At 40.4% G+C, this 25477-nt stretch overlaps 6 protein-coding genes and 1 pseudogene across 10 annotated transcripts; 4 read left to right on the top strand and 3 right to left on the bottom strand.

Moving 5' to 3' along the window:
* Positions 1–2544: 2544 nt before the first annotated feature.
* Positions 2545–3610, bottom strand: LOC123472416 (annotated as a pseudogene).
* A 3451-nt stretch (positions 3611–7061) lies between these two features.
* Positions 7062–8003, top strand: LOC123472435. The gene is made up of 3 exons (XM_045173921.1): positions 7062–7155; positions 7236–7444; positions 7506–8003. Exons 1-3 carry the CDS (start codon positions 7062–7064, stop codon positions 8001–8003), a joined length of 801 nt encoding a protein of 266 aa, XP_045029856.1.
* A 2867-nt stretch (positions 8004–10870) lies between these two features.
* LOC123472273 (pleckstrin homology-like domain family B member 1) lies at positions 10871–12482 on the top strand. Its single transcript, XM_045173554.1, has 4 exons — positions 10871–11021; positions 11257–11373; positions 11445–11732; positions 11794–12482. Exons 1-4 carry the CDS (start codon positions 10971–10973, stop codon positions 11974–11976), a joined length of 639 nt encoding a protein of 212 aa, XP_045029489.1. The 5' UTR covers positions 10871–10970; the 3' UTR covers positions 11977–12482.
* A 348-nt stretch (positions 12483–12830) lies between these two features.
* Positions 12831–13900, top strand: LOC123472234 (speckle-type POZ protein B-like). The gene has a single exon (XM_045173483.1). The coding sequence runs from the start codon at positions 13058–13060 to the stop codon at positions 13835–13837; it is 780 nt and encodes a 259-aa protein (XP_045029418.1). The 5' UTR covers positions 12831–13057; the 3' UTR covers positions 13838–13900.
* A 1970-nt stretch (positions 13901–15870) lies between these two features.
* On the top strand, positions 15871–18054 carry LOC116936199 (extensin-2-like). Of its 3 annotated transcripts, XM_045173384.1 has the most exons (3): positions 16023–16275; positions 16453–17549; positions 17598–18054. In XM_045173384.1, exons 1-3 carry the CDS (start codon positions 16272–16274, stop codon positions 17883–17885), a joined length of 1389 nt encoding a protein of 462 aa, XP_045029319.1. In that variant the 5' UTR covers positions 16023–16271; the 3' UTR covers positions 17886–18054. The 3 variants fall into 3 exon arrangements, with proteins under 3 accessions (XP_045029318.1, XP_045029319.1, XP_045029317.1); XM_045173383.1 differs by lacking the exon at positions 16023–16275 and adding an exon at positions 15871–15998 and having other exon boundaries at positions 16453–18054; XM_045173382.1 differs by having other exon boundaries at positions 16025–16275; positions 16453–18054.
* A 3913-nt stretch (positions 18055–21967) lies between these two features.
* On the bottom strand, positions 21968–23733 carry LOC116927671. 3 transcript variants are annotated; one of them, XM_032934716.2, is made up of 4 exons: positions 23593–23733; positions 22574–22680; positions 22387–22502; positions 21968–22329 (listed from the first exon to the last, which is right to left on the bottom strand). In XM_032934716.2, the coding sequence occupies exons 2-4, from the start codon at positions 22580–22582 to the stop codon at positions 22089–22091; spliced, it is 366 nt and encodes a 121-aa protein (XP_032790607.1). In that variant the 5' UTR covers positions 22583–22680; positions 23593–23733; the 3' UTR covers positions 21968–22088. The 3 variants fall into 3 exon arrangements, with proteins under 3 accessions (XP_032790607.1, XP_032790608.1, XP_032790609.1); XM_032934717.2 differs by lacking the exon at positions 23593–23733 and adding an exon at positions 23241–23473; XM_032934718.2 differs by lacking the exon at positions 23593–23733 and adding an exon at positions 23103–23121.
* A 343-nt stretch (positions 23734–24076) lies between these two features.
* Positions 24077–24884, bottom strand: LOC116935753 (larval cuticle protein LCP-22). Its single transcript, XM_032943005.2, has 3 exons — positions 24739–24884; positions 24570–24676; positions 24077–24510 (listed from the first exon to the last, which is right to left on the bottom strand). Exons 1-3 carry the CDS (start codon positions 24745–24747, stop codon positions 24255–24257), a joined length of 372 nt encoding a protein of 123 aa, XP_032798896.2. The 5' UTR covers positions 24748–24884; the 3' UTR covers positions 24077–24254.
* Between the last annotated feature and the right edge of the window lie 593 nt (positions 24885–25477).

The following is a 25477-nucleotide window of genomic DNA, read 5'->3' as shown; positions in this document are numbered from 1 at the left end:
CGACGTCCCAGCGCACAAGGTTCACAAGAAGTGCAATATTCCTTAACATCCCGTAACATGGTAGGCCAATAGTATTTGTCCCTTAGACGAAAAAATGTTCGCCTAGTTGCCATATGTCCTGACAATGGGGAATCATGGTATTCTTGTAAAAGTTGCTTTCTCAGAGAAAGTGGAACAACCACTTGACACTGTTCAAAGTTTCTTCTTTTCACTGACGTAGGTTCGTAGTGTTTACATAAAAGGCCATTTTCAACAAAGAAATAATCTATTTCACTGACCCAAGAAGGAATCGGGCCATCTTCTTTTTTCCAAGGTTCGTTTTGTTCCAAAAACGTAACGATTGCTTTGCACAGAGAATCTTTCTGCTGTTCTTGACACATTACGTTGTTGTCTGCAGGAATGGCAGATATTAGATTCATCGGTATTCTTGAAAGAAAATCGGCATTCTCGTGTACTCGACCTGGTCGGTACTGAACACTGAACTTCATATTAGATAACAAAATCGCCCATCTACCTAGTAGTCCTGTTTCGTCTTTAAAAGTCTGCAACCACTGAAGAGGCCTGTGATCACTTACAATAACAAAAGGTTGATCTTGTAAGTAATGTCGGAAACGTTTTATCCCAAACACTACTGCTGCAGCCTCTTTTTCTATTGTCGAATACTTGATTTCCCCTTTATTAAGATGTTTGCTTGCACAGGCTATAGGTTGGTCCTTTCCGTCTTTCATCTGAGAAAGGACGGCTCCTAAGCCATAGTTACTTGCGTCCGTGTAAATCAGAAATTCCTTTGAAAAATCCGGATATATCAAGATAGGTTCTGATATTAAACATTGTCGCAAATACTCAAAAGCTGCAATTTCATCTGTTTTCCAAGTTACACTATCAGTAGGTTTTCCTTTGGTCTGTGATAACCAGGGGTGAGTGACGGTAGAGAAATTTTTTACAAACCGTCTGTAGTAACTGGCTAGTCCCAAAAAAGATTGTAATTCTTTTACTGTACCAGGTCTTTTGTAATTAACAAGGGTTTCAATTTTAGCAGGGTCTGGTTTTATTCCTTCAGCCGTGATTACGTGTCCAAGATAGGAAACGGATTGCGCTAAAAATTCACATTTTGACAATTTCATTTTTAAGTGCGCGTTTTCTAAGAGGGGAAAAACAGTCTTCAAATTGCTAAAATGCTCTTCAATTGTTCTTGAAAAAATTATTATGTCGTCAAGATAAACGAGACAAATTTTTCAATAACTCTTCGTAAAACTGAATTCATCAGTCTTTGAAACGTTCCCGGGGCGTTGGTTAAACCAAACGCCAAACGATTCCATTCGTACAAATCGTCATCGACTATGAAGGCTGTTTTTTCTTTGGATTCCTCCTCGTACTCAATTTGCCAATATCCGGAGGCAAGATCTAATGTGGAAAAATACCTCTGTCCCACAAGTAAATCTAAAACGTCGTCAATACGAGGTAAAGGGAAAGAATCTTTTTTTGTAATTGCATTTAATTTTCTAAAATCTACACACAAACGGACATCCCCTGTTTTCTTACTTACTAATTCTATCGGGGCTGCCCACGGGGACATCGAATAACGAATTATTTTATTTTGCATCAGTTCCTCAATGATATTTTTAGCTATCTCTTTTTGTTTTGGAGACGTGCGATATGCCCTTTGACGAATAGGACCTTGCCCTTGTGTGTCAATGACATGTTTTACTAAAGTAGTATGGCCTAACTCACTTGTTTTAAAAGCAAAACTGTTATAATTATTTATTATTAATCTACGCAAATTCTCTTTGTTTTCCTCATCTATGTCTGGAAGAGCCAACTCAATGGCTGCTGTGTTGATTGGATCTGAAGCTACGTTAATTTAAGCCATTGTTTCAACAGGCTTTCTTGAAGGTCTGGAAATATGAAGGGTTCCTAACACTGAAAGGCGAGGTAGAAATATGGTTTTATCTGTTCCATTAACAGCCACCACACGGAGCGAACGATTTGGTGTCGTAGAGATGTAGGGTTCCAAGCTAAGCCCGGAGGGAATATTACAGCATCTAACAAAATGACAAGTATTGAGAGGGTTGAAAGGGTGAGTTTCCTCTTCTCTAGTCTCTAGGAGACTAGTGGAATTTCGAGGAATTCTCAAAGATTTGCTAATCACAAAGGGATTTTCTGTTTCCTGGAAGTGATCAATTTCCGGAACTCGGTAGATGGACTGTTGTTTTCCGTTATAGATAAACTGATTTTTCCAAAGTGCATCGCGCCCTAGAACGCAATCTTCAACAATTCCATTTACGACTATGAATTTCTGCCTAAGTGTTTGGCGTGGCGTTTCTTCTGCCACAAAAAAGTTAACGGTGATTGTACCTTTCGTGACGAGGCGCCTGTCATTTATGCTGAAAAGATCCACATCTACCTCTTTAGTGAAATTAATTAATTCCTTTCCTTCTTTAAGCTTATGAAAAAATGTGCTGCTAATAACGCTTCTCTCGGCTCCAGTGTCAAACAGCGCTTTTACAACAGAATTTCCTATTTTTATTCTTATCCTAGGAACTGTAGATTTTACTGCTAAACTATTTATATGATGTCGGGGCTTTTTCTTAGTTCCACCGAGGGGCCCAACGCTTACATCGGTAGTTTTTAGTTTCCCCTTTCTTCAAACAAAGGGAGTTTTATCCCATTTCCGTCATAACCCTCTGGAGGAGTGGGTTTCAAATTTTTAATCTGGGGACAAAAATTTGCTCGGTGTCCAATTTCTTTACAACGAAAACATTTATCATTAGCTTGATTCTCCCTTGCTTTACAATTGTTTATTGAGTGATAGCCCCAATCGTTGTGAAAATCACAAAAATATAAATCCCCTGTTTTATTGATTGGAGGGTTTAACTGTGGTGAGCGCTGTGAAAAACTCACGTTTCTCCTGGTGGATAATTGTCTTTGCATTTTCTCCATGTTTTCTTCTAAATGTTTTTGGTGAGTGTTTGATTCCACCTGGGTACTAAGGCGATCTAAAGCTTCCTTTACTTTAGTAAATTCTCTATTAGGTTCGACGTATTTGGCCTGAAAAGCATTTAGTCTGGATCTAACTTGGGCTTCTTCTACTGCCATGGCCGTCATTTCAGCTTTTTCTATGAGTTTTTCAAAAGTTGCGGATTTTTTATACTTAAGTCTGGTCTGGACGTCGAAAGACAGCCCTTCCAGAAATCTGTCCATCATAATTTGTTCTCTGGAAAAAGCTGTTGCTTTATCTATCGTGGATTTTATACGCTAAGTGGAAGGCCTTGCGTATGCGATTCGCATAACGTCTCATATTCTCTTCGGGTTCCCGTTGCATATTATGAAATTCAACGCTTTGTTTAGATCTGGTATCTGTAGAGTGGAAAAGTTTAATTAAACGTTCTTTTACTCTGTCGTATATTTGCGCGCTAATTGGGTTTTCAAGTTTAAAGTTATCAAACTCATCAGCCGCTTCACCATACAATTTGGAGCGTAGTAAGATAATTTTTCTTGACTCCCCAAAATCGCCTAAAACCAGTACTGATTCTAGATGTGCAAGCCAGTCATGAAAGCGACCGGATTGTTCACGGTCTACGTAAATTCCGACGTTACTAAATAACGTCATTGCTTGGCTTTGTTGTAACTTTTTATTTTTATCGATGGCGTTAGAAATAAAATTGTTTGTGTTTCCTATACTGTTTACTTTTGACGGACACATTACTAAGGGATTCATTTTAGGAATGGAGCTGGTAACTGAGTACTTTGGAGTTGCTCCGTTATTACTTTGCTTATTGTACATGCTTGGGATTTTTACACTTTGTCCACTTAACGCAAGTGGTTGTGTATGTAAAGGGGTTTAGGTAAGATATGAAGGCTGAGAGCTAGTTCTAAAAACAGGCTGTCCATTAGGCTTCGTTTTCTGAGGAATTAATGCAACGTTTAGTATTCGTTAGAAAGTGTTGCACAATACAATCAGCTGCTTTAGAAGCATCCTCATAATCCATTCCGGATTCCATCAAACGGCTCAATTCTTTTACGTATATTTTAATGGGCTATGGGCATGTCTTGGTTTGTTTCTTCTGAAGGTTTGTTTTGCATGATTTTGTTTGACTGCTCAACGATAGACGCTGGAGTAAAGGATACTTTCCGAGGGAAATCGACGCCTGCTACCTTCGACACTAGCTACTTGGGGGGTCGACACTGGCTACCCCGACACTGGCTACCCGACACTGGCTACCCATAAGGCCGACACTGGCTACCCCGACACTGGCTTTCCGACACCGGCTACCTATAGAGGGTGACACCGGCTACCTATAGTTGGCGACACTGGCTACCTCTTTTTTGCTACCCCTTCAAAATTACCTATAATGGCCACCTGTCCAACTCAATGTAAGAAACATTCGTTTACTTGCATTTACTAAATAGTCCAATGAAAAGACCCCCCACCCTCCATCGATTCTAAGCCCTCGGCTTGTATAAAAAAATGATTGCTTTTCGAATGTTTGGCAAATATACGCGAATGTAATCAAACGAATTCTTTTAAAATAGATAGTATTGTCACGGGTAATCTAGTTCAGTACACTCGATGATGTAAACCACTTGTAAAAAGCACCGTAATGCTGGCCAACGACACGGCACGGAACAAGACGGTGGCCTTCACCATTGGCTAACTAAACAAATTGTCTCAGACACTACACTAACTTAACCAATGGTGCCCTAGTGGAACTAACACATTCACACAAGCAAGAGATTAACTCACACACACCAGAGAAGAGAAAACTAACATCCACTCAGCATGGTCAGCAGACGAGAAGTGCGAGAGAGATCTGGATTAAATCTAAGAACGCCAAGCGACTCAAGGCCATCTAGCGCTCATCTGGTAAGCAAAAGTAAGGCGAACAGGACGGGACGTGACAGTATAATTTCATTTTTGTAACATCTTACACATGTAAATTACAAAACATTTGCTTGGACATTCATGCCACCTAAAACATATGTAAATCTTTAAAAATCAAAAATTAATTTATTTAACTATTTAACCTTTGATTTATTTGTGAGTAACTCCAGAGTAATAACGTAAAGGCAAGCGAAATTAAATTGAATTTCAAAAAAGGTATGCAAAGTAAAAAACCTTTGAGCAAAGAAATTGAAAGCAGTTAAATAAAATTATACTACATCAGGATAACAACATGAATTCACACCCGAACACAGTGGCGGGTAGATTAACTGAGGGGTTCCACGAACCCAGCGGTCGAAGGATCATACAAAATCCCACAGGGGCCGTTTGTGGGTTGATCATATACGGCGGTTGGATCATAAGAGTGGTTACTGGATTGTTATGGCGGGTGGAGCAACTGAGAAGTTTCCGGACCCCAATGGCGCATGGATCATAAGGGTTACCGGAACTCGTGGCGGATGGATCATACGATAGCTGCGTATTGGCTGGACTGGTCGCACTGATTAAGAAATAGGAAGTTCCTAGATGTATAAAAGGACAGAGAAGAAAAAAAATTTTGTTTTCTCACAGTCTCAGTCACAACTACAACAGCAAAAGCAGTCATCACAGCAATCATCACAGCAAGCATCACCATGTGGAACGGAGAAGGCGAGGAAGATTTTCCTGTCGTTGCTGAAGTTCCAGCTACTCGTCGCACCGGTGTTAACTACAACTCCGAACGTGGATACATCTACCACAAGCAAAAAACGCTGTAAGTACCGTAAAAATACATAGATTTAGTTGTAAATGTGAGTGTAAAAGCGTAAAACATAATACTAATGTAAAAAACGGCTTGTAACTATTTACAGATTGGACGAGATCGTCTACATCTGCAAGAATCAAAAGAAGGTTAAGGGGAATTGCAACGCTAGACTCAGGAAAAATAGACAAACCGGTGTGTTCCGTAAAGATGGCTCTGCGCACAACCATCCACCGGAGTCACATCTGCAACAGCAATTAGCCTTTATAAACGCCTGCGCCCAAGAAGCATTGGTCTCTCGCGATCCACCCCGTGAAATTTTCGATCGGATTCATCGGGAGTTTCCAGGCCTTATCGTGAGCTACAACGACGCTATGCAGCGTCACATCCAGCGGGCCAAGCGGAGTGTGCAGCCACGGATCCCTACAACTATTGATGAGGACGCAGAACTCATAATGGAGCATCCTGAATACAAGTAAAAACATTTTTTTAAAATAGGAAATCATTAGCGAATTCAAACATTATTATTTACCACCAGAGATGCATTCGAAGGTGGCGTTTTCTACCAAGGGCAAGTCCAAACGGCCGACGGAGGGGATGCGTTTGTCTTTATTTCACCAAAGCTGCTCCCTGAAATTGCGCAGACCATTGCAAGCAGACGGAACTTTTAAAAATCTTCCTTTATTCTCCAAGCAGCTTTTTACTCTTCATATAAGCCGCTTTGGGCAGGTACAACTAAAACAAAGTAAAATTATGTTATTATTTACCAAAGTAATTGTAAACGTTAAAACTTACACAGGTATATCCTTTTGTGTTCGTTTTAATGAACAAGAAGACCCGTCAGCTATACGACGCTGTCCTTGACAAGATTTTGACTGTGTATGACGATCTTTATCCGGACGTGTACCTCAACGTTGAGAGACTTATGTCAGATTTCGAAAATGCCATTCAGTCATCCTGCGAGCAAGCCTTTGTAGGCTGTTGGTTCCATTATGGACAGGTAAATAAAAATTATCTTTAAATCATTTTAAATTTGAAAATTAACATTTAGACTTTTTCAGGCAATTTGGAGGAGAGTCCAGAAATATGGCCTTACGGGCGCATACCGGAGTATACCTACTGTCTGTCACATCGTCAAGGAAATGATTGCTCTAGCCCTCCTACCAGCAGATGCAATATTAGCAGGCTTCCAGGTAAACTTTAAAAAGAAATTTGATGATTTTTTTAAATTTCTGTCATTTACACGATATCAAAAATACCCACAGAGAAGATCTTAGAAGAGAATCGGTCGAGATCCAGGCGGCGATCAAACGTCTTATGGACTATTACTACGGCTACTGGATTGACACCATTACTCCAGATGGATTTAGCGTATTCCAAATGCCCAACCGCACCAACAATCTCGTGGAGGCATGGCACAGATGGTTCAACAAACGCTGTGGAGGAAGTCATTTGAACTTCAGGGATTTTATACGTAAGACATTTCGACTTAAGAATACTACAGAATTATGAAACTAACGTTAGTTACTAACCCATTGAACTTTTCAATTACAGATGCACTCAAAGAATCTGAAAATGCAAAGATGTGGGATTATCAAGCAGACGAGATAAAAGGGGTGGATTACAGCAAACCAAAGACACCGTTCCAGCGTCGAAGGGATTCCCAAATTGCTGAAACTGAGAGATTGTACTTGGCGTCGGATCGGAAAGCGGAAGACATACGCAATTTTCTCGTTAGGGCAAGATATTTCACAGAACCTGATGTGAGTAAAAAAAAAATATTTAGATCTGTACGTATTACATCCAATTTTTGCTGCTTTTTAGCTAAGCGCTCCTGTAGAGGATGGAGTAGCCTTACATCAAGAAGGCCATCAAGATCAACCCGAAGGCGCAGTGGAGCCTGTGGTCCAACCTAGGCGACGGTATTTAGCTGGTACAGCAAGACCTGCAACTCCTTTGGATAATGGTGTTGCAGACGAGCCTGTTAATCCTGCCGATCCTGTAGAGAACGCTGATCCCAATGTGTCTGCTGATGTTGCGGTGCCTGCTACTCCAACAGAGCAGGATGGTCCCTTAGACGTCACTGGCGCTGACGTTTTAGAAGAAACCACTAATCAGCCTGCACCTACAGGCCGTGGCCACTGCAGACGTCGGCTGCCTGCAAGTCTAAGTCCAGGTGGTGATTTTATTCTTCCTCCTTCTCGCAGACCTCGCTTGGACCCAAACACAGCCGCTATCCGTCAAGCTGCCCCTCTGGTACAGTCCATGGACGACGGGGTCGTGGACACGAAACACGATCCCAGCCCAATGTACGTGGTCTAACTGCTCCGGTAGCAGCAGCATTGTGTAGTGTCTGCAAAGTTAACCCATAGAACACTGTGTTTTATCCATGTGGCTTCTTCTTATGTAACAATTGTTCCTCAAACATCAGGGACGGTGATGGAATTTGTCCCCACTGTAATGAACACGCAGAAGAATCTGAAACTGTAATCATGTAATTATCTTCTATTCTATGGTGCAATTTACCTGTATTTAATATTTGACAGTGGGCATGTCTTGACTGATTGCTCGTAGTCAATATTAGTTTTTTACTTCCTATGTGCAATCTATATATAAAAAATTTGCTTTAAAATCAAAACATGTAACATAATTAGGAATAATAACTTAGGCCTACTTGATCATTCCTGATGATCAATCAAGGGTACTGCATTCGTAAAAATAAGGGGAAACTGATTTTTAAAAAGGGAAATTGACACGCCATTTGCATTTGGTCATCATGTTGCAAATAGGAATATAATTGCAGGCAAGAAACAAAAGGCCAGGGGATTCTTGCTTACGTTAAATGTAACAGGGTAGCAAAAAAGAGGTAGCTAGTGTCGCCACCTATAGGTAGCCGGTGTCACCCTCTATAGGTAGCCGGTGTCGGGTAGCCAGTGTCGGGGTAGCCAGTGTCGGCCTTATGGGTAGCCAGTGTCGGGTAGCCAGTGTCGGGGTAGCCAGTGTCGACCCCCCAGGTAGCCAGTGCCGACGGTAGCAGGAGTCTCCATGCCGACGCAGAATGTCTAAAAGTGTATATTATACAAGATGTTCACTTATTCCTTGAACACAAAATAAAAAACAGCAAACACAAAAACAAAAAACAGCAAAAAAACAATAAATAAAAAAAAAGGGTAAAGGAAAAATAAGGTTGAATGTCTAGATACACATGTTGTCCACGCGGAATGGCGTCGCAAAAATACGTTGCTAACACGAGGTTCAGTGTTTTGCTCCGTCCACGATTTGATTGCAACATATGGGCAAGAAAGCGGTGGGAGCAGGCGTTTTTCTAAAGACGGTCACGTTGGTGGATTCAAGGGGCGGCAGCTACAAAACACAGCGTGTCTTGCAACGTGACCAAAACCCTATTTGGCTCTCGGCTTCCTTTTCATCCCCATGGCTGCTACGTGTTATCATCGATCGTGACTGAAAACACAAGAAACATTGGGCAAATAGAAACTAGGGTCTCGTCTTTCGCGCTTGCTGGCAATGCATGTGAAACTCGTCCTTATCCACGCCATCTGCACACACAAAAAATGTCTGATACTATTATTGCAAAGATTTCAACTTGCTGAAGTAATACAAGTAATAATTTCTCCGTTACATTTACTCTGGTTGAACATCGACAAAGTTGTCAGAGGAAAACGCCCAGCCTTTGTATGTGGCGGCTGATATGTACGACGTTGACGAACTGAAAGACAAATGTGTTCAGTTCTTGTTTACTTGCTTAAAATTGGAGAACGCTATTAATCTAATGGCGTGGGCGCACGTTCACTCAATCGATTCCCTTAAAGAAGCAGCACTCGCTTTCGTGGCATCACATGGAAAAGAAATATGCAAACAAGATGATTGGGAGAGACTGATCAAGAATTATCCAGATCTTTGTTTGTTAGCCACTCGAAGCATGTGGAAATAACCCTCTCTGTCGGGCAGTTTATCTATATGTTGATAATTAAATCAATTTCTAAATTGGGATGTTATGTCATCAAGATGGAGAAAAAACTGAAATCTGTTTAATAAAAAATCTGATTTGGTGCTGCAACTTGTCGAGTTTCATTTGCCAGTTTGATAAATTACGTGAAGTTTTTCATGCTTGTTCCTTAATTTAAAGCAAATTGAATATTAAATGAGAAATTTTACCTGAGAAATCTGGGGTGCATTACACTGCAAATGGATCGAACCAATTTTAGGAGCCCTTTAAAGCTCTTTCCAGGAAACAAAAACGTCAAAAAGGGTAAACATATTGGCTGTTACGTCATTACCTGTAAGGTGTACGTGTCGTCGTTTCAGTTTGCATTTTTAACAATTAAAATGTGGAATCAAATTGTCTTTAAGTAGACAGATTGTCTTGCATGTTGGTTTTCAGATGATGTAGGAGCCTACTCTTATTTCCAGTTTGCTGATATCATACTTATTACAACAAATCTCAAAGGAAAGGTAAATAGACGACTTTAAACTAATGAAATTCCATTATCAATATCACCTATGTCTAATTGAAGCAGAAATTAAATGATTATTTGCAATTTACGTATCTTTAGGGTCGCAGCCGAGGTGTCGTCATAACTATTTCGCTGATAATTTGGAGTTAAGTTGTTATCGTACGTGTGAACTAGACTCAAGCGACCATGCAAAATATGTTTGTTGGAAGTCAACTCAGAATCTGTTGTCAAACGTTGTCCTTCTGCATAAACGTTTTGTTTCATTTCCACTTAAACAATCGTCTATGCGTAGTTTTGTTGTTCCTCTTTCCTAGGGTCGAGAGTCCCCTTTGTTTGTTTCTTTTTTCTTCTTTTACCTGTAAAAGTGAAATCCAGTCAAGGTTTAGGAGGCGGGTTGAATAACTCACAACGAGTAACGTGCTCTGTTTTCTACGATGGAAAACGTCAAAGTTAGTTTCGATTTTAATCTTTTAGCAATTTTTTTTCCTACGACGACTGCCATCAAGTGTACGCCAAGTAGTTGTTGCATTTAAGAAAGAAAATCGGACGTCTTTGCCATTTGCCAAAACCATTGTTTTCTGGTGTAATGTAAAGTCCGCTAAATGGGGCGGGAAGCAGGATTACTTTCATGCTTAGTGTCCGAAGCGGACCCTTCGGACATCCTTGATCAGAAAGTAATTCGAGAAATCGTAAATAGGCTTCATCATCGGTCGTCAATTGGAAGCATGACGTTAGTCTGTCGATTGGCGTCCACCGCCTCACAAGCGCGTGAGAAAAACGGCCATTTCCGTCTTAGCTATTTCTTTCCCACCAAATGAAAATGCTGTCGGCTGATTCACATCGCGTCCTGTTCTTAAAATATCAGGTAGTGGCTACCATACGCTAGTAGTATGGATTTCCATGGATTCATTTGTTTGGTTTGGGGAATATTTGGAAAAATCCAGTGCGTCTCGATGATGTTTGCAATCCCGGTGTTTGTTTTGGCATGAACCTAAATCTTCCGCCGTCATCGTCTACTGGAATGCCGGACGGCTTTGTTACTGTTTATTATTAAGAATCAGAAAGCTTTGTTAAACAATAATACATCCCAAATCTGATAGGTGCGGCAACACGACTTCAATCAGCAGTTGGAAGATTGCCGGCCATTATCAGAAGCATCATCTTTTGGTGCTGGCGAAGATCTACCCGGCGAAGTTCGTTTGAGAGATAAACAAAGGGTAATGTCTTATTACGTTTTCTTTGGTTTTGGGTGTTTTTATTTATGGTGTTTCTACGACATTAAACACAGCAAATGCAACAACAGCAACAACAGCAGCAGCGACCACTGACGCGTTATTTGCCCGTCCGTGGGGACGGTTTCGACTTGCACCAGCATGTTGAAACAGCCGGGCATCAGGTGGAACTCTGCCCGCACGTCACTCTGACCTCGACGTCAGCCCGTGGTTACTTGCACAAAATGGGCTCGCGATTCAAGACGTGGAACAAACGCTGGTTTGTTTTTGACCGGACGCAACGCACCTTCCTCTATTTTACTGACAAAAGCGAAACGCGCAAACGCAGTGGTGCATACTTCCAGGTCTGTCTCAATCTTTTACCACCAGTGCAACTTTTCTTTTTAAAACATATTGTTATTTTAGGCAATTGAAGAAGTCTACGTTGACCATCTGCAGTCTGTCCGTTCGCCCAATCCTAAGCTGACATTTTGTGTCAAAACACGTGAACGCACATACCATTTGATGGCGCCCAGCGCCGAGGCCATGCGCATCTGGGTTGATGTAATCTTCACTGGAGCTGAAGGCTACCAGCAGTTTCACGTTTGAAGTTTTAAAATATGATTCTCCATCTGGATCGCAACAAAGCAAAGGGCAAAACTGGAACTAAAGGCGCTTATAATGAAATGAAGCCGTGGCCAACCCTTGTATAAAAGAAGTATTCAATTATGATAAAGAGTAAAATCAAGAATCAACCACATATGTTCCTATTTGACGTTGATTTGAAGGAAGGAGTTTGTTTTAAATCCCTTTACTTTTATTTCGCCTTTTAAAATGCAAAGCCAATCACGTCAGTGGAAATTTGTTTTCGGAAATGAAACAAAGCAAACCAGATAATTTTATTTTGCTGTAAATGGAATTGATTGAGTCCTAGTCCATTATTCTTTGGGCGCGATTTGACTTTTCATGTTTTTCAACTGTATTTCTCTATTCCTTTTCTGTTTCGCCGTGCTCCCCTTCCGTCATGGCGTCTATTTGACTGATAGAAGAAGCATCAGCGAAAACAACTGTCGTTTTTAAAAGGCACGCCTCGTTCAATACACAGGTTCTTTTTATTCTTTATTCTTTTTTCCTCTTCCGTTAAAAATAGAATTCTTGATGGCTACGCGTACGGTACGGTGCCGTCAGCCTTACCTGAATTGCACAGGTAAATTTTGACATAAACATGGAACAACAAAATGAAACATGAACGTAAGAGCTATCTAAAACTAAGCTATGACGCTCTCACTATGTCACCGCTTGTCCTAAATGTGCCCTCTTCGGTTACAACACCGAGGTGTATTAGGCAGACCGAGTCCCCTTTGTTTGTTTCTTTTTTCTTTTTTCTTTTGTCAAGAAAAAATTTCATTGGGATCACCTGGCACGGGAGCGCCTGGCGAATACAGCTGCTTTGTCACCGGAAAAGCACCCATTACCTGAACCTGATTTTCAAGTAACAGAGCTGGGTGATGGTTCATTTAAATTTCAAGGGACATTCAGCACCACCGAGTATGAAACGTCACGCCAAGAGGTGAAATTTAAGCTCAACGACATTTGTCCGGGCCTCTTTTCCTTTCATCTTTCCCGGACGTCCTATCAACCGAACCAACTCGGTGCTGATTGCGAAACTTCCTCATTTAGCTTTGAAGTTATGGTCGAACTCTCCTTGGAGAACATGTCATCGTGTTCCGTTTGCTCTGAGGATAGTTACCGCAAGCCAACTGCTGTTTGGGCCAGCATCAACACTCAGAAAATCGTTTTGGAGCCGTTTTCTCCAGGTCAATGGAAGTCCGCTAAAATGCCCCTTGTATCTCCACCTTCGGAGTTGCAGCAAATGAAGATCCCTTGCGTGCTGTGGATTAACTTTTCAAGAACTTATGGCGAGATGAACGCACAGATGCAATTCGTGAGTTTGTACGTCAATCAGTTGAACTGCGATGTTACATTCCATTTCGACACAGCCGAAAAAGACGAGTCCATCGGCGGTCATGTCAATATTTTGTCGGTTAGAAGCTCCGTCTTCGCAGCCATGTTCCAGAGCGGAATGCAAGAAACAAACACGAGAAAAGTTTGCATCAAAAACATCAAACCTGATATTTTCAAACAATTGCTCCATTACATTTACTCTGGTCAAACATCGTCAAAGCTGTCAGAGGAAAACGCCCAGTCTTTGTTTGTTGCGGCCGATATGTACGACGTTGACGACCTGAAATACGAATGTGTCCGATTCTTGTTATCTTGCATCACATTGGAGAATGCTATTAATCTAATGGCGTGGGCTCACGTTCACTCAATCGATTCCCTTAAAGAAGCAACACTCACTTTCGTAGAATCACGTGGAAGAGAAATATGCAAACAAGATGACTGGGAGAGGCTGACCAAGAATTATCCAGATCTTTGTTTGTTGGCCACTCGACGTATGTTGAAATAACAATCTATGCTGTCAGATTATCTATATGTTGAAAATTAAATCAAATTTTTTATTTGGGGTGTTATATCATGAAGGCGGGGACCATCATTTAAATCTTATATCATCAGTTCAATAAAATAAAATCGGATTTTATGCTGCAACTGCTCAAATTTTACTTACCACTTTAAGAATGTCAACGCCCTTAAATGATTTTGCAGATTTTATATTACCTAGGGCATCTGGAGTTAATCAAGTCCACTGCAAATGTATCGGACTGAATGTATTAGAAGCTAATAAAAACCCGCTTGGTCTATGTCAACTAATTTCTCTAAATACGAACGACCCATTTTTCCAGGAGCGTGAAAAATTGGCACTCAAATACACCACAAGTGATTGTCTTGTAAATAATGATGTCACTCTTTAACAAACCCGTCAACAATACCACCGAAGGGCTACCGAGAAACGAAAGGAACCTAAGTATTATACTCAGCTGCCAGCTACCAAACTGAAGCCCCAAAGTACTATTGATAGCCCTGTGATTTTAATTAGCTCGTTAACAAAAACAATGCTTCACTGTTTAATGTAAAGTTCTACCGAAGGCGTTATTGATCATCATAATTTTGCTTCAGCTTTATTTATGTTCTTGACTAGAATCACTTCCGATTTGGAATGTGGTACTAGCTCATCAGTTGTCTATAATAAATGTTGCCGTTAATCAACTTCTAATTACGTTGTTTGTATATACTCAACACACCAATCAATCGTTTCACATTCGCTAATCAATAAGAGTTTAGTTTTGCTAGTCTGATATTTTGATCGAGTTATTTCAAAAGATTAAACGAAATACCTCAGCAGAGGAAATGCAGCTTCTGAACATTTTCATTTCACGCGTTTGTGAAATGTTAATTGATTAAGAAAATTGATTGCATAATAATCAACGACGCATCATATTTCACACCTACGCTCCGCTTACAATCATCACGTTTTCTGCACCCACTTGTTACATCAAAGGTAGGCTACAGCTCACTCCATAACGCGGTAGGCAAAGTTTTAAAGGACAACACGAGGTGCTCTCAATCTACTAAATCAAGCCCAACTTACAGCACTGAAACTACATCTTAATGTGCCTGTAGTCAACACATTGAAGTTTATTCGCACATTTTTCGTTTCAAACGATCGATATAGTCTTTGCACTTTACTAACTCGCACACTAGCTTTTCCCTGCATAGTTTCTCTGTCATGTTTAATAGTTAATTTCACGTGAAAGTGTAATAAAACCGGCTTTAAAAACGCAATATCTTCTTTCGTATTTTAACCGTTTGTTATCGCTTGTTCAAAAATCCATCGACTCTATACGCTATTCCCTATGTTAAACGTTGGATATCAAGTTTTCTAAGAGTGTTGGTGAGACTAACGCTGATAGGCAATTCTCTTATTTATTCTTCAATCAATTAAACTGTGACGTCGTACGTTCTGTTTCGACGAGATCGAGCCAATGGTCGCTATTTTGTCGGCCAGGAGCTCCGTCTTTGATGCCATGTTCCATGGCGCAATGCAAGATGATGATGACTGGGAGAGGTTGGTCAAGAATTATCCAGATCTTTGTTTGTTGGCCACTCGACGCGTGCGGAAATAAAAATTCATATTGGCAGTTTATTTATGGTGTTGAATGTTAAATGAAATTTTTAATTGGGGTGTTTATATCATCCAGATGGGGAACTCATCGTTAGCTAAAGCTTATCTGTTCAATAAAAATCAAATCAGCTGCAACTCGTCGAATTTTATTTGCCAGTTTGAGAATGTCGGTGAACTTTTTCATTCCTGTTCAATAATTTTGCAGACAAAATATTAAGGGAGGCATTTTAATTGCGATATTTAATAGGATGCATAACATTCACCGCCAGTGGATCGAACCAATTCAAGCAGCCCTTTACCGCGTTTCCAGGAAACAAAAACGCCAAACAAACAGGGGTGGGGTAAGAATATTGGCTGTCACTACCTGTAAGGTGCACGTGTCGTAACCGCAGGGCGAATAAATTGAAACAGGATGACTTTGGAGTCTTATAAAATGAGAGGACAAAGGTGTTTTAATTCAGTGTAGCGAGTAACTTGAATCTGACAACAGCAGCATATTTTCCTTCAATTGTATTTCACATTGTGTTTTGCAGTTTTGCAGATATGGGTAATAATTAACATTTAATTCACACAATTCACACTGTGTATGGTAGGCTACAAAAAAGGGAAAGGGTAAGAATCGTTACGTCATATTGGAAGGTAATACCCGCTGGGGATGGCGAGCAACATCAGGGTGACACAAAATCGTATAAAATGATGCAATTAGAGACAACTAAAATCAGTCGAGTGTTCATCTTCGACGGAACAAGAGAAGTTTAGTTGTTTACCAATTGCTGAATTCCTTTGCTCGTTACCATCTGCTAAATTTCGGCTTGCCACAATGGGTAAAGTATACAATGTTTAACTAGACTAGAAATTGATGTTGATGGACGGCTATGATTTAGTGATGTTCCTGAAGATGTTGGAATGAGATTTAAATTAAATTCTAAGCATTAATTGAAATGTTTTAACACTCCAGTGAGCTATCAGTAATTGATTTCGTTTTTCTTCCATCGGTATAGGTATCCATGGCATTACACTTCTAATTACTGTTGCCGTTATGGCTGGATCGTGCATAGCTGTGCCAATGGGTTCTCCGTCTTCTAGCTATGGTGGTTATTCATACCAAACTACCAGTGCTGCGCCGTACTACACGACGACGTATGCTGCCCCCAGTTATTACACTACAAAGGCGCCCGAGTACTACCCCACAACATATGCGGCACCCACTTACTACACCGAGGCTCCCAAGTATTACAGCACGAAGGCTCCTGAATACTACACCACCACGTATGCAGCTCCGACTTACTATACGGAGGAACCAAAATACTACTCCGCACCGAGCTATTACACAGGATCGCCAGTATATTACACGACAACGTATGCCACTCCAAGCTACTACACCGAGGCTCCCACTTACTATACCACAAAGGCCCCTGAGTATTACACCACAACTTACGCTTCACCAGTTTACTACACCGAGGCCCCGAAATATGACTCTGCTCCAAGCTACACTACAACCGTGTCGTACTACACAACTACAGAGGCGCCTAAGTATTACGTAGCACCAACCTACTACACTGAAGCCGCGCCATCTTATTACTCCGAGCCGACCTACTACACTGAAGCCCCGAAGTACTACGCTGCCCCAAGTTACTACACCACGACTGCTCCTTCGTACTTCGTCGAACCTACTTACTACACCACAACTTATGCTGCTCCGTCTTACTATACTGAGGCTGCTGAATACTACACAACTAAAGCCCCAGAGTACTACACAAAGAAAGCTGAATACTACACCACCACTTACGCCGCTCCAGCTTATTACACTGAGGCTCCCAAATATTTGGCTCAACAATACACTACAACATATGCTGCCCCAAGCTATTATACAGAAGCCCCGAAGTACTACACTACAACATATGCCGCTCCGGTTTACTACACCGAAGCTCCTCAATACTATACCACAAAGGCCACTGAATACTACACAACTGCCGGCCAGGAGTATTACACGAAGAAAGCTGAGTACTACACCACACCATACGCTGCTCCAGCTTACTACACCGAGGCGCCTAAGTACTACACCACCACCTACGCTACTCCGGCTTACTACATTGAGGCTGCTGAATACTACACCAAAAAGGCTGCTGAATACTACACCACAAAGGCTGCTGAATACTACACCACAAAGGCTGCTGAATACTACACAACCACTTACGCTGCTCCAGCTTACCAGACTGAGGCCCCCAAATATTACCAGAGTGAGGCCCCCAAATATTACCAGACTGAGGCCCCCAAATATAACCGGACTGAGGCTCCAAGATATTATACTACAAAGGCCCCCGAGTATACCACAGCATATGCTGCACCGAGCTACTACACTGAAGCTCCGAAATACTACACAACAACCTATGCAACCCCATCCTACTACACTGAGGCTCCCAAGTACTATTAATCGTGAAAATTGCGTTGTCCATCAAGCTCGACGATGGAATATTCAGATTTGATTTTATCATTTACAGTCCTCGTTCCAAAATAAGTAATTCCATTTATGCATTCAGTAGTCGTTCCATACAAATGTTTCCAAATGAATTGTTGAATACAGATATAATGCCGTTAACAAATCCCCTCGTTGTTTTTATTCTGTATCAAATAAACCTAATGAAAACTATTTGTTTCTCTACAACATTGAAATTTCTGAACGCATTTATGCACTAGAACATTAGTGAGAATTACATCATTGGTATTCATCAGTCTGGTATAATTTATATAGCTATTTAGTTGCGTAGCATAGAACATTGCTTTAATTCATAGCATTAGCTAATTAACATAGAATTGGGCAAGGTTGAAATCCACTTGTCTTTACAGTGTTTAATTGCGTAGCGTACAATTTTTTAGTTTGCATTTCCACCACTAATGTTAATTTCCTAATTTCAACCTGAAATTCCCTTAAAAGGAAATGCTCAAATATTCGGACTAGATGTTAGAAGTTTTGGTTTGCCGGTTTGAATTATAGTTGTTGAAAAAAAAAAAAAAAAGTGTTGCGCTAAGCTCTTGAATGACATGCTAGTATCCTTCAGACCTGTCACGATGGACCGAATCGTATAGTACAGCTTTTGATCCGATCTATCATGACATCAGCTGATAGCTCTTACCTCTCTATTCAGCCTTGCAATCAGCTATTCCGCCTTGCATTGGAATGGTGGGCCAATCCCATACCAACGCTTGACGTTTCGAGTTGAACTTACAGACTCTTGGTTACTAGCAATCCCAACATTGGGAGGGTACCATACCCAGTCATTTCAAGTGCCGCTACACATAGAAATGCAGTCAACTCTTATATAACGTGAATTTAGGCACCAAACTACGTTGATAAAAAAATCGGGCAATTTCCGACATAAAACTAACTCCCATTTAAATTCTGAGAAAATATTACACAATGTCTTAAATGAACATGATTGGGAAAACAGTGATGAATATCATTTGATTCGACTATAAAACAAATAACTTAATTAAATGTTTAAAATTTCGTATTACTTTCAAGCACTCACGAATTAGGGTGTGGCATCACGCATCAAGACCGTTAACGACATGCAAGAATCCTCCATATCGCCTTGCGGCCGATGTTAGCACTAATAAGTGAATGCATAGGCTAAGAGTTATACGAGGTGAGAGCGCAAATATTAATCGCCGCGTTCAATTTACGATTAGATTTCAATATTTAGATTTGTATTTACCCGTACAAGCATTAAGCAATGTTCCTTGTCATTCTATCATTCAATCAGTTTCTCGTTGAAAAAGCAACGACAATCTTATGTAGGATTTTTATTGTTTATTTATGACAATTATTGTCAATCCTACGATTCCAGTTAGAGTTTGACATTGCAATGGCATTAAGGGACACATCCTTCTTTTATTTTTTAACCATCATAACGTTTTGAATGAAAATGTAAGACAAGAAAATACGTGGTCTTAAATCGCAATTGCCAACGGCAACCATCGCCGTTGTAGTCTCGGAGAAAATGAAAATGTTGAATTTATTATATGCAAATGTCGTGGCATTTTCGAAAATGATGCTTTTGCGAATGGTAACGCTGGGACCGGAAGCTTATAGTTAAAACAAGCGACCGATAGCTGTCACAGACATATAGTCTTTTCCAGTGCTATTAAAAATTGTTATTAAATAACCTTGATCACGATTACTATTTTCCTCTAGAAAATCATTGATTGACTAATGTTTTTCATTGACTCTTTTCTGCTTCGTTGGTTCAATCATCAGTTTTCTTTAACCCAGAAAGGTTCATTTGAACTAACACTCGCACCAAATAAATTCAAAAAGCTCTGTAAATAGTTGCAAAATTTAAATGTTCAGTAACCATTTGAAGCTATGTCTTACTTGAGCGGGACACACTCCACCGTGGCCACAATTATTCGATATACCAGTTCTTGACGACTACCAATTATTCATTAGGAATAACGGTAGCGCTTTTTGATAGAACTGGAGAAGACGAGGTTCGTACACGGGACCATTATGTATCGTATTCCGAATCCGGAGCGCTGACCAACATACCAAGTGTTTGCACATTAAAAATACACAAACCTAACGAATATTAGGGCTATGGAAACCCATGTTACCCATCAACTGTCCTAATTTAGTCTTGGAGAATATTAACAAACTGAAATTATTACAGTGTCGGTCCAGTTATAGAACCGGCCTGTGCGCGGTTCTATAACTGAATGGTTCTATAACCAAGCACCCGATCTTAGTTCCACCTATCGTCGGTTCTTTCATCCCTCAAACTTTGACGGTCTTAGAATGTAAGGGCACATAGCAGAGTGGTAATGCTGTTCGCTATAGATCTAGAGTCCCATGTTCGAACCGCTGCTATGACTAACTTAAAAAGATTTTTAATATATGTGTAATATAGTCTATGGCTATGAATGGTGAGATACTAGTGTATCTTCATTGGTGGGGGACCATTCACAGAGGAAGTGGTTTGATGAACTAGAAGAACTGTTGTTATACCAGAAGGAAAAAGAAATTAGAGTTGGTAGAAGGACTGGAATGGAACAAGGTGCTAGAAGATAAGAATGAATAGTGGAAGCTATTGTATTCTATTGTATTTGGAATGAATAACTTTACCGCCTATTATTATTATTGTATTTGGTATGAATAACTTTAACGCCTATTATTATTAGTTGGGTCATTAAACCGATGTACAACATTGCCTAAAAAGATAAAACCCATTACAGTAATATTTTTTTGCATGTTTTAAAAGGCAAAACCCATTCATTCCCGCCATAGAAAATCGAAATAGTTCATAATACGGCCAACGGTGGCGCTGAAACACGGCAAAGAAAAATCGGTTCGATAACCGAGCCGGTTCCATAGCTAGGCGGTTCTATAACTGGACCGGCACTGTATAGATAAATATCGTGGCATTTTCGAAAATGATGCTTTTGCGATTTGTAACGAGGGGATGTGCTTTGTTATGAACTCCCTTTTCTGAGAAAGAAGATTGGAAACTGATGCAAAATGTGGTAAAAAATCAGTGAACATTTGTGAATCTCGTTCACAAAATTTTAATTCAAATATTGGCAACATTAAGAGCATGACATTTTCTTAAACGCGTGATTGTCGTGACTACAATGGGGAAAAAAGAACCCTTTAGTGCTAAAATTGAAGGCTAGTAAAACGAACCATCAAAACAAAATAAAGAACATTACTTGGTCTTCGGTTATCCAGCAGAAACTTGTTGGAGATTCACAGAGAGAGAAATCGAACTACTCAGGCACGGTATATAAAAAATCGTTTGCTCAAAGTCCCCGTGAACAATTCGAGGTGGAGGCGGAGTGATGAAACAAGAAAAAATAGGTAAGCGGCCATCATGGATTTTTGATTCCTCTTCCCCTTTTCTTAATTTCAATACACTGAAAAATTCCCTACCTATAAAATTTGCAGTTTCCAGAACTGCTGAAATTAAATGGTTCAAACAAAAGCCAAGTGTCGATGTTATCAAAACAAATATCTGTTGCAAATCCCCGCAAGGACTATCATTCGTAATTCATTAGCTTCTACGTGTCAACTATTTAAACCGAACAGCAGCGTGTGTTCCATTTGAATAGTGTTAAACGCTCTGTTTACATGAAAGCCATTAAGAGTATGAACAATTTTGACCTAACCGAACGATCAAAGATCACGAACAATTTTGATTTGGGATTTAATGGGGGGCTAACTAATGGCTAAATAGGTTGCATCATCATGGCTTTCAAGTTGGCCAAGAAAATCTAACCCACACTTCTCATTGTCATTGTGATCCAACTGTTATGTTTGGCCCTGATATGTTTGATCTCCTATTTTGGAATACTGAAGTATAATGACCTTAACTTTTTAGCCAAAAAGGAAGACACGGAGTCGGCCTATTATTCATTCAATCCACCGGATGCGGAAATGCGCGGAAATGACATCGAACGAGCACCTAATCAGCTCCTGTCTCCCCGACTTTTAACGATTATAAACAAAATGAATTCAGATAATTTTGCTAGCTGACAATGTTTATATACTTTACGAAGACTTATTAAAACAAATGTTGTTAAAACACCAATGGGCGCAATCGACTAGGAACTGTAATCTTTATATGTTTACCAACGAGTTATGTCAATCGTCAATCGTGCAAGACATTGACCTGCAAGCAGGCTTTTGCATCGGATAGCTGACTTGAATGTAAGTGTGCACAGCTTTCGTTTTCTCGTCGGTAATCCAGTTGACGGTGATGATGGTTCCAGGAAAGTTGTACGAATACGATCCCTTGGAAGCCACTCCAATATCTTCTGGTTTGGTACCGAATTTCTTCACTTTCCCATCTTCGTAATCTTCTGTTCCCTCAGCCATATCGAAACTATACAGACAATAGTTAGCCACACAGTTTCATATCTCGAATAAAATATGTACTTACTCATGCACATCGTTTCCATCTACGTTAATTTCGTTGGTCGTTGAGGTTATGGCGATGTCTTCCTTATCGTTGGTGGGTGCTGCAACAACCACAGCGAAGAGGGCCACAACAATCGTCTAGAAATCAGAACAGATATCCTTTTGAATTGCAACAGAAAAGCGAAAAACTGGAACGTCTGATGACTTACGGTTCGCATCTTAAAGATTTGAAAGGCTTCGGTCTACTGGAGAAAGACAAAAGATGATCTTCCTGTTTGTTTTCTGTTTATATACGATTCATGGACACCTGGGCTGACTAACGATTTTGCAAAAAAAAAAACAAAAAAACGTGTGGTGACCTTTACATCAAACACTCTTTCACCGAGCTATAACAGCTCCGCGAGATACGAAGAGAGAAAGGAGAACAACTGCCGGTACTATTACCATACCATGGCTCTATTGGCTAAAAAAGAAACACCAAGGTCTGCGACAGGATTTTTATTGCAAAATGATCCGTCTCATCATTCAGGGTCATATCTAACACTTTTACTCGTTCGTTCGTCTATAGCTGGAGCTATCGTTTGAGGCTATTGGAATACACGAAAGCCTATACCTCTACTAGTTTCTGATGGGCAAAACTCGCCAATTTTTTCGATTGATATTGTCAAGGTGTTAGTTCGGGCAATACGAGAAAGTGGATTCAAGGATTTACACAGGTAAAAGGATGAATATACTGACGTTTTGGAAGGTAACAATTTGCGTGCTGTGCATCACTTTGTTCCCTTTTAAGGTATAATGAATGTGCGCGATCTTTGGCTTTTTATTTTAGCCCATCGTTTTTAATAAAAATGGAAATTGCAGGGGCACAAGGTGTACCGTATGAGTGAATAGAGCTTCGCGAACTTTCCAGGTTTTTGTTGTGAAGGATTCACACGTCAAGAACAATTTCCTTTTCCCAACTTCCTTGGCCGAGTTAAGTAAACACGCATATGTAGCACATAAACGATTGACGTAGGGCTGGATTTATGGGTTTTAAGCTTTAAAGAAAAGAAAAGAACAAACTAAAAGCACAACCAGCACTCGGTTTGATACTGTTCCACACAGAGACGCTGGAGACAATGTACACATATCTAACCATTTTATACACAACTTTCAAAACCGACTGTGAAAGTAAAAGTTCATTTTAATTTTATCGAAAAGGAAAAGAAATGTGGAAATGGGAATATACCAGAGCTTGAAATACACGAGATATCCTAATGGCGTTTCATCCCTCCACTTCTGTTTGAATAAATGTGTCGGTTTACATCACACACTCGACTTGCACGCGCCATAGTTGTAGGTGGAGTAAACAAGTGACCTTCTATTGCGATTGGAATTCGAACTGCAGGTGAGCAGAATGAAAAAAAAACTATAAATGGCCCGTTTGGAGTCTGAGAAAAATGAGGTAAGAGGCAGGGATGGAATTTGTGTTGCATCCAGGAGAAAAGGTCATTTCGAATTTCCGTTCCACCCCTCTAAAATTACACCTGCAGACAATCTGCAAGGACACACGTGTGGAGGATAGGAGATCATTTTTCAGGGAGGGCAAGGTCACCTTTTTCCTAAAACAACAACATGATTACGCCACTTCAGTTACATTTTATCGTCATTATCGTGGAACGGTGCAATCCACTTGTACACATTGTGAGAAAATGAGCCAAATGCATAACAGCTTTTGAATAGAACTGAAATGTATTTATTTTTCTTAAAGACAATAACACGCAATAGCTTTCATATGATACATCCCAACCCTGAATGCAAGCTTTCTATGTACACTGGAACAGTGTTTGGAAAAATTATTTACAGATACAAACACAAAAAAGTTATAGATTATAGATTATCCAGAGTCGATTACAGAGCGCCAGCAGCTTTCAAGTCAGCCAAGAGTTTGACGACATGTTCGGGCATCGGGGGAGGAGTTGGTAGATGGTCACCTGTAGCCTGGAATCCCTTCTCATCAGCTACCCAGTTAACGGTGATCACAACGCCATCCGGAGAAGTGTAGGAGTAGGATCCCCTGGACACTGTTCCAATGTCTTCAGGTTTTGGACCAACTTGTTTCTGGCTGCCACTTTCTTCAACTTTGGTTCCATCAGCGGTCTCAAAGCTATTCACGTTTTGTTATATAATAACAATAAGAATACATCAGGATTTTAATTCACTTACGCATAAGTATAACTTCCATCTGCGTTCGTTTCGCTATTGGATGAGACGATGGCCACTGGCTCCTGCTGAGCGGCAACGAGAGCCACGAGGATCGCTACGATAATTGCCTTCAAATGTACAAAGGAGCATTTTAAATACATCCGAGCAAAGAAGAAAACACGGAACTTACGATTTTCATTGTAGAACTAGGAGTTGCTGTTGTACTGAAGACGGAGGAGAGAAGTGTGATGATAAGTATTAGACTGTCGTATGTTTTTATACAAAAAGGAGGGATATGGAAAGGGTTGTGTATCAGTGTTACTGAACTGTACAGTCAACATTGCTCGAAGGTGGGGGGATCAGCTTACATGCAAATGAGAGAAAGCTGAAAAATTTTATAGCAGGACATGACGGCAGTTAATTCCGTCTGCAAAGTTTTCCAAAGATGAGAAGTGAACGTCTGGCAAAAAATAAGAAAAGCGAGGGTCATCCTTTTACTTTGGTTCGTTTTGTTATGTCGGTGCTTTCGAAACGCGTTGTTCCATTGCCCACTTTCTCAGCGTTATTTGTCGGCGTTATTCAATTTGGCGGCGGAGATGCAACCTCTACGTTACCAACGGCTCACATACGAATGAAAATATCGCGTTTTTAAAGCCGAGTTACTCTTCATGGAACAGCTATAGTACACGAATAAATGTGGTGCGTGCCAATTATTTGAACGAACACTGTAGCAATAGACTTTAAAGTGTTCGGTCTTCATTGTGCAATATGCTGAGTCCTGGCCGTGTAATCGGACATGGGTAACGTATTTGTTAGATGTGATGTGTAGTTGAAAATGATTGAATGGACTATGTTCTTAACCTATCTGAATGGAAAACATACGGTGAACAGATCCTTATTTCACGTTTCCTATTTAAACTTGACCAGTC

This window comes from Daphnia magna, linkage group LG5 (genome assembly GCF_020631705.1).
Source record: "Daphnia magna isolate NIES linkage group LG5, ASM2063170v1.1, whole genome shotgun sequence".
Lineage (NCBI taxonomy): Eukaryota > Metazoa > Arthropoda > Branchiopoda > Diplostraca > Daphniidae > Daphnia > Daphnia magna.
This window is presented reverse-complemented; position numbering and strand designations above follow the sequence as displayed.

Excerpts from the sequence above, each read along its gene's own strand:
- LOC123472435 (XM_045173921.1), top strand. The coding sequence starts at position 7,062 with ATGCCCAACCGCACCAACAATCTCGTGGAGGCATGGCACAGATGGTTC. Across the intron at positions 7,156-7,235 it reads GAACTTCAGGGATTTTATAC|ATGCACTCAAAGAATCTGAA; the intron begins GTAAGACATTTC and ends TTTCAATTACAG. Across the intron at positions 7,445-7,505 it reads GATATTTCACAGAACCTGAT|CTAAGCGCTCCTGTAGAGGA; the intron begins GTGAGTAAAAAA and ends GCTGCTTTTTAG.
- LOC123472273 (XM_045173554.1), top strand. The coding sequence starts at position 10,971 with ATGAAAATGCTGTCGGCTGATTCACATCGCGTCCTGTTCTTAAAATAT. Across the intron at positions 11,022-11,256 it reads TCCTGTTCTTAAAATATCAG|GTGCGGCAACACGACTTCAA; the intron begins GTAGTGGCTACC and ends CAAATCTGATAG. Across the intron at positions 11,733-11,793 it reads GCAGTGGTGCATACTTCCAG|GCAATTGAAGAAGTCTACGT; the intron begins GTCTGTCTCAAT and ends TTGTTATTTTAG.
- LOC123472234 (XM_045173483.1), top strand. The coding sequence starts at position 13,058 with ATGGTCGAACTCTCCTTGGAGAACATGTCATCGTGTTCCGTTTGCTCT.
- LOC116927671 (XM_032934716.2), bottom strand. Across the intron at positions 22,330-22,386 it reads GATGGAAACGATGTGCATGA|TTTCGATATGGCTGAGGGAA; the intron begins GTAAGTACATAT and ends TTGTCTGTATAG.
- LOC116935753 (XM_032943005.2), bottom strand. Across the intron at positions 24,511-24,569 it reads GATGGAAGTTATACTTATGC|CTTTGAGACCGCTGATGGAA; the intron begins GTAAGTGAATTA and ends AAACGTGAATAG.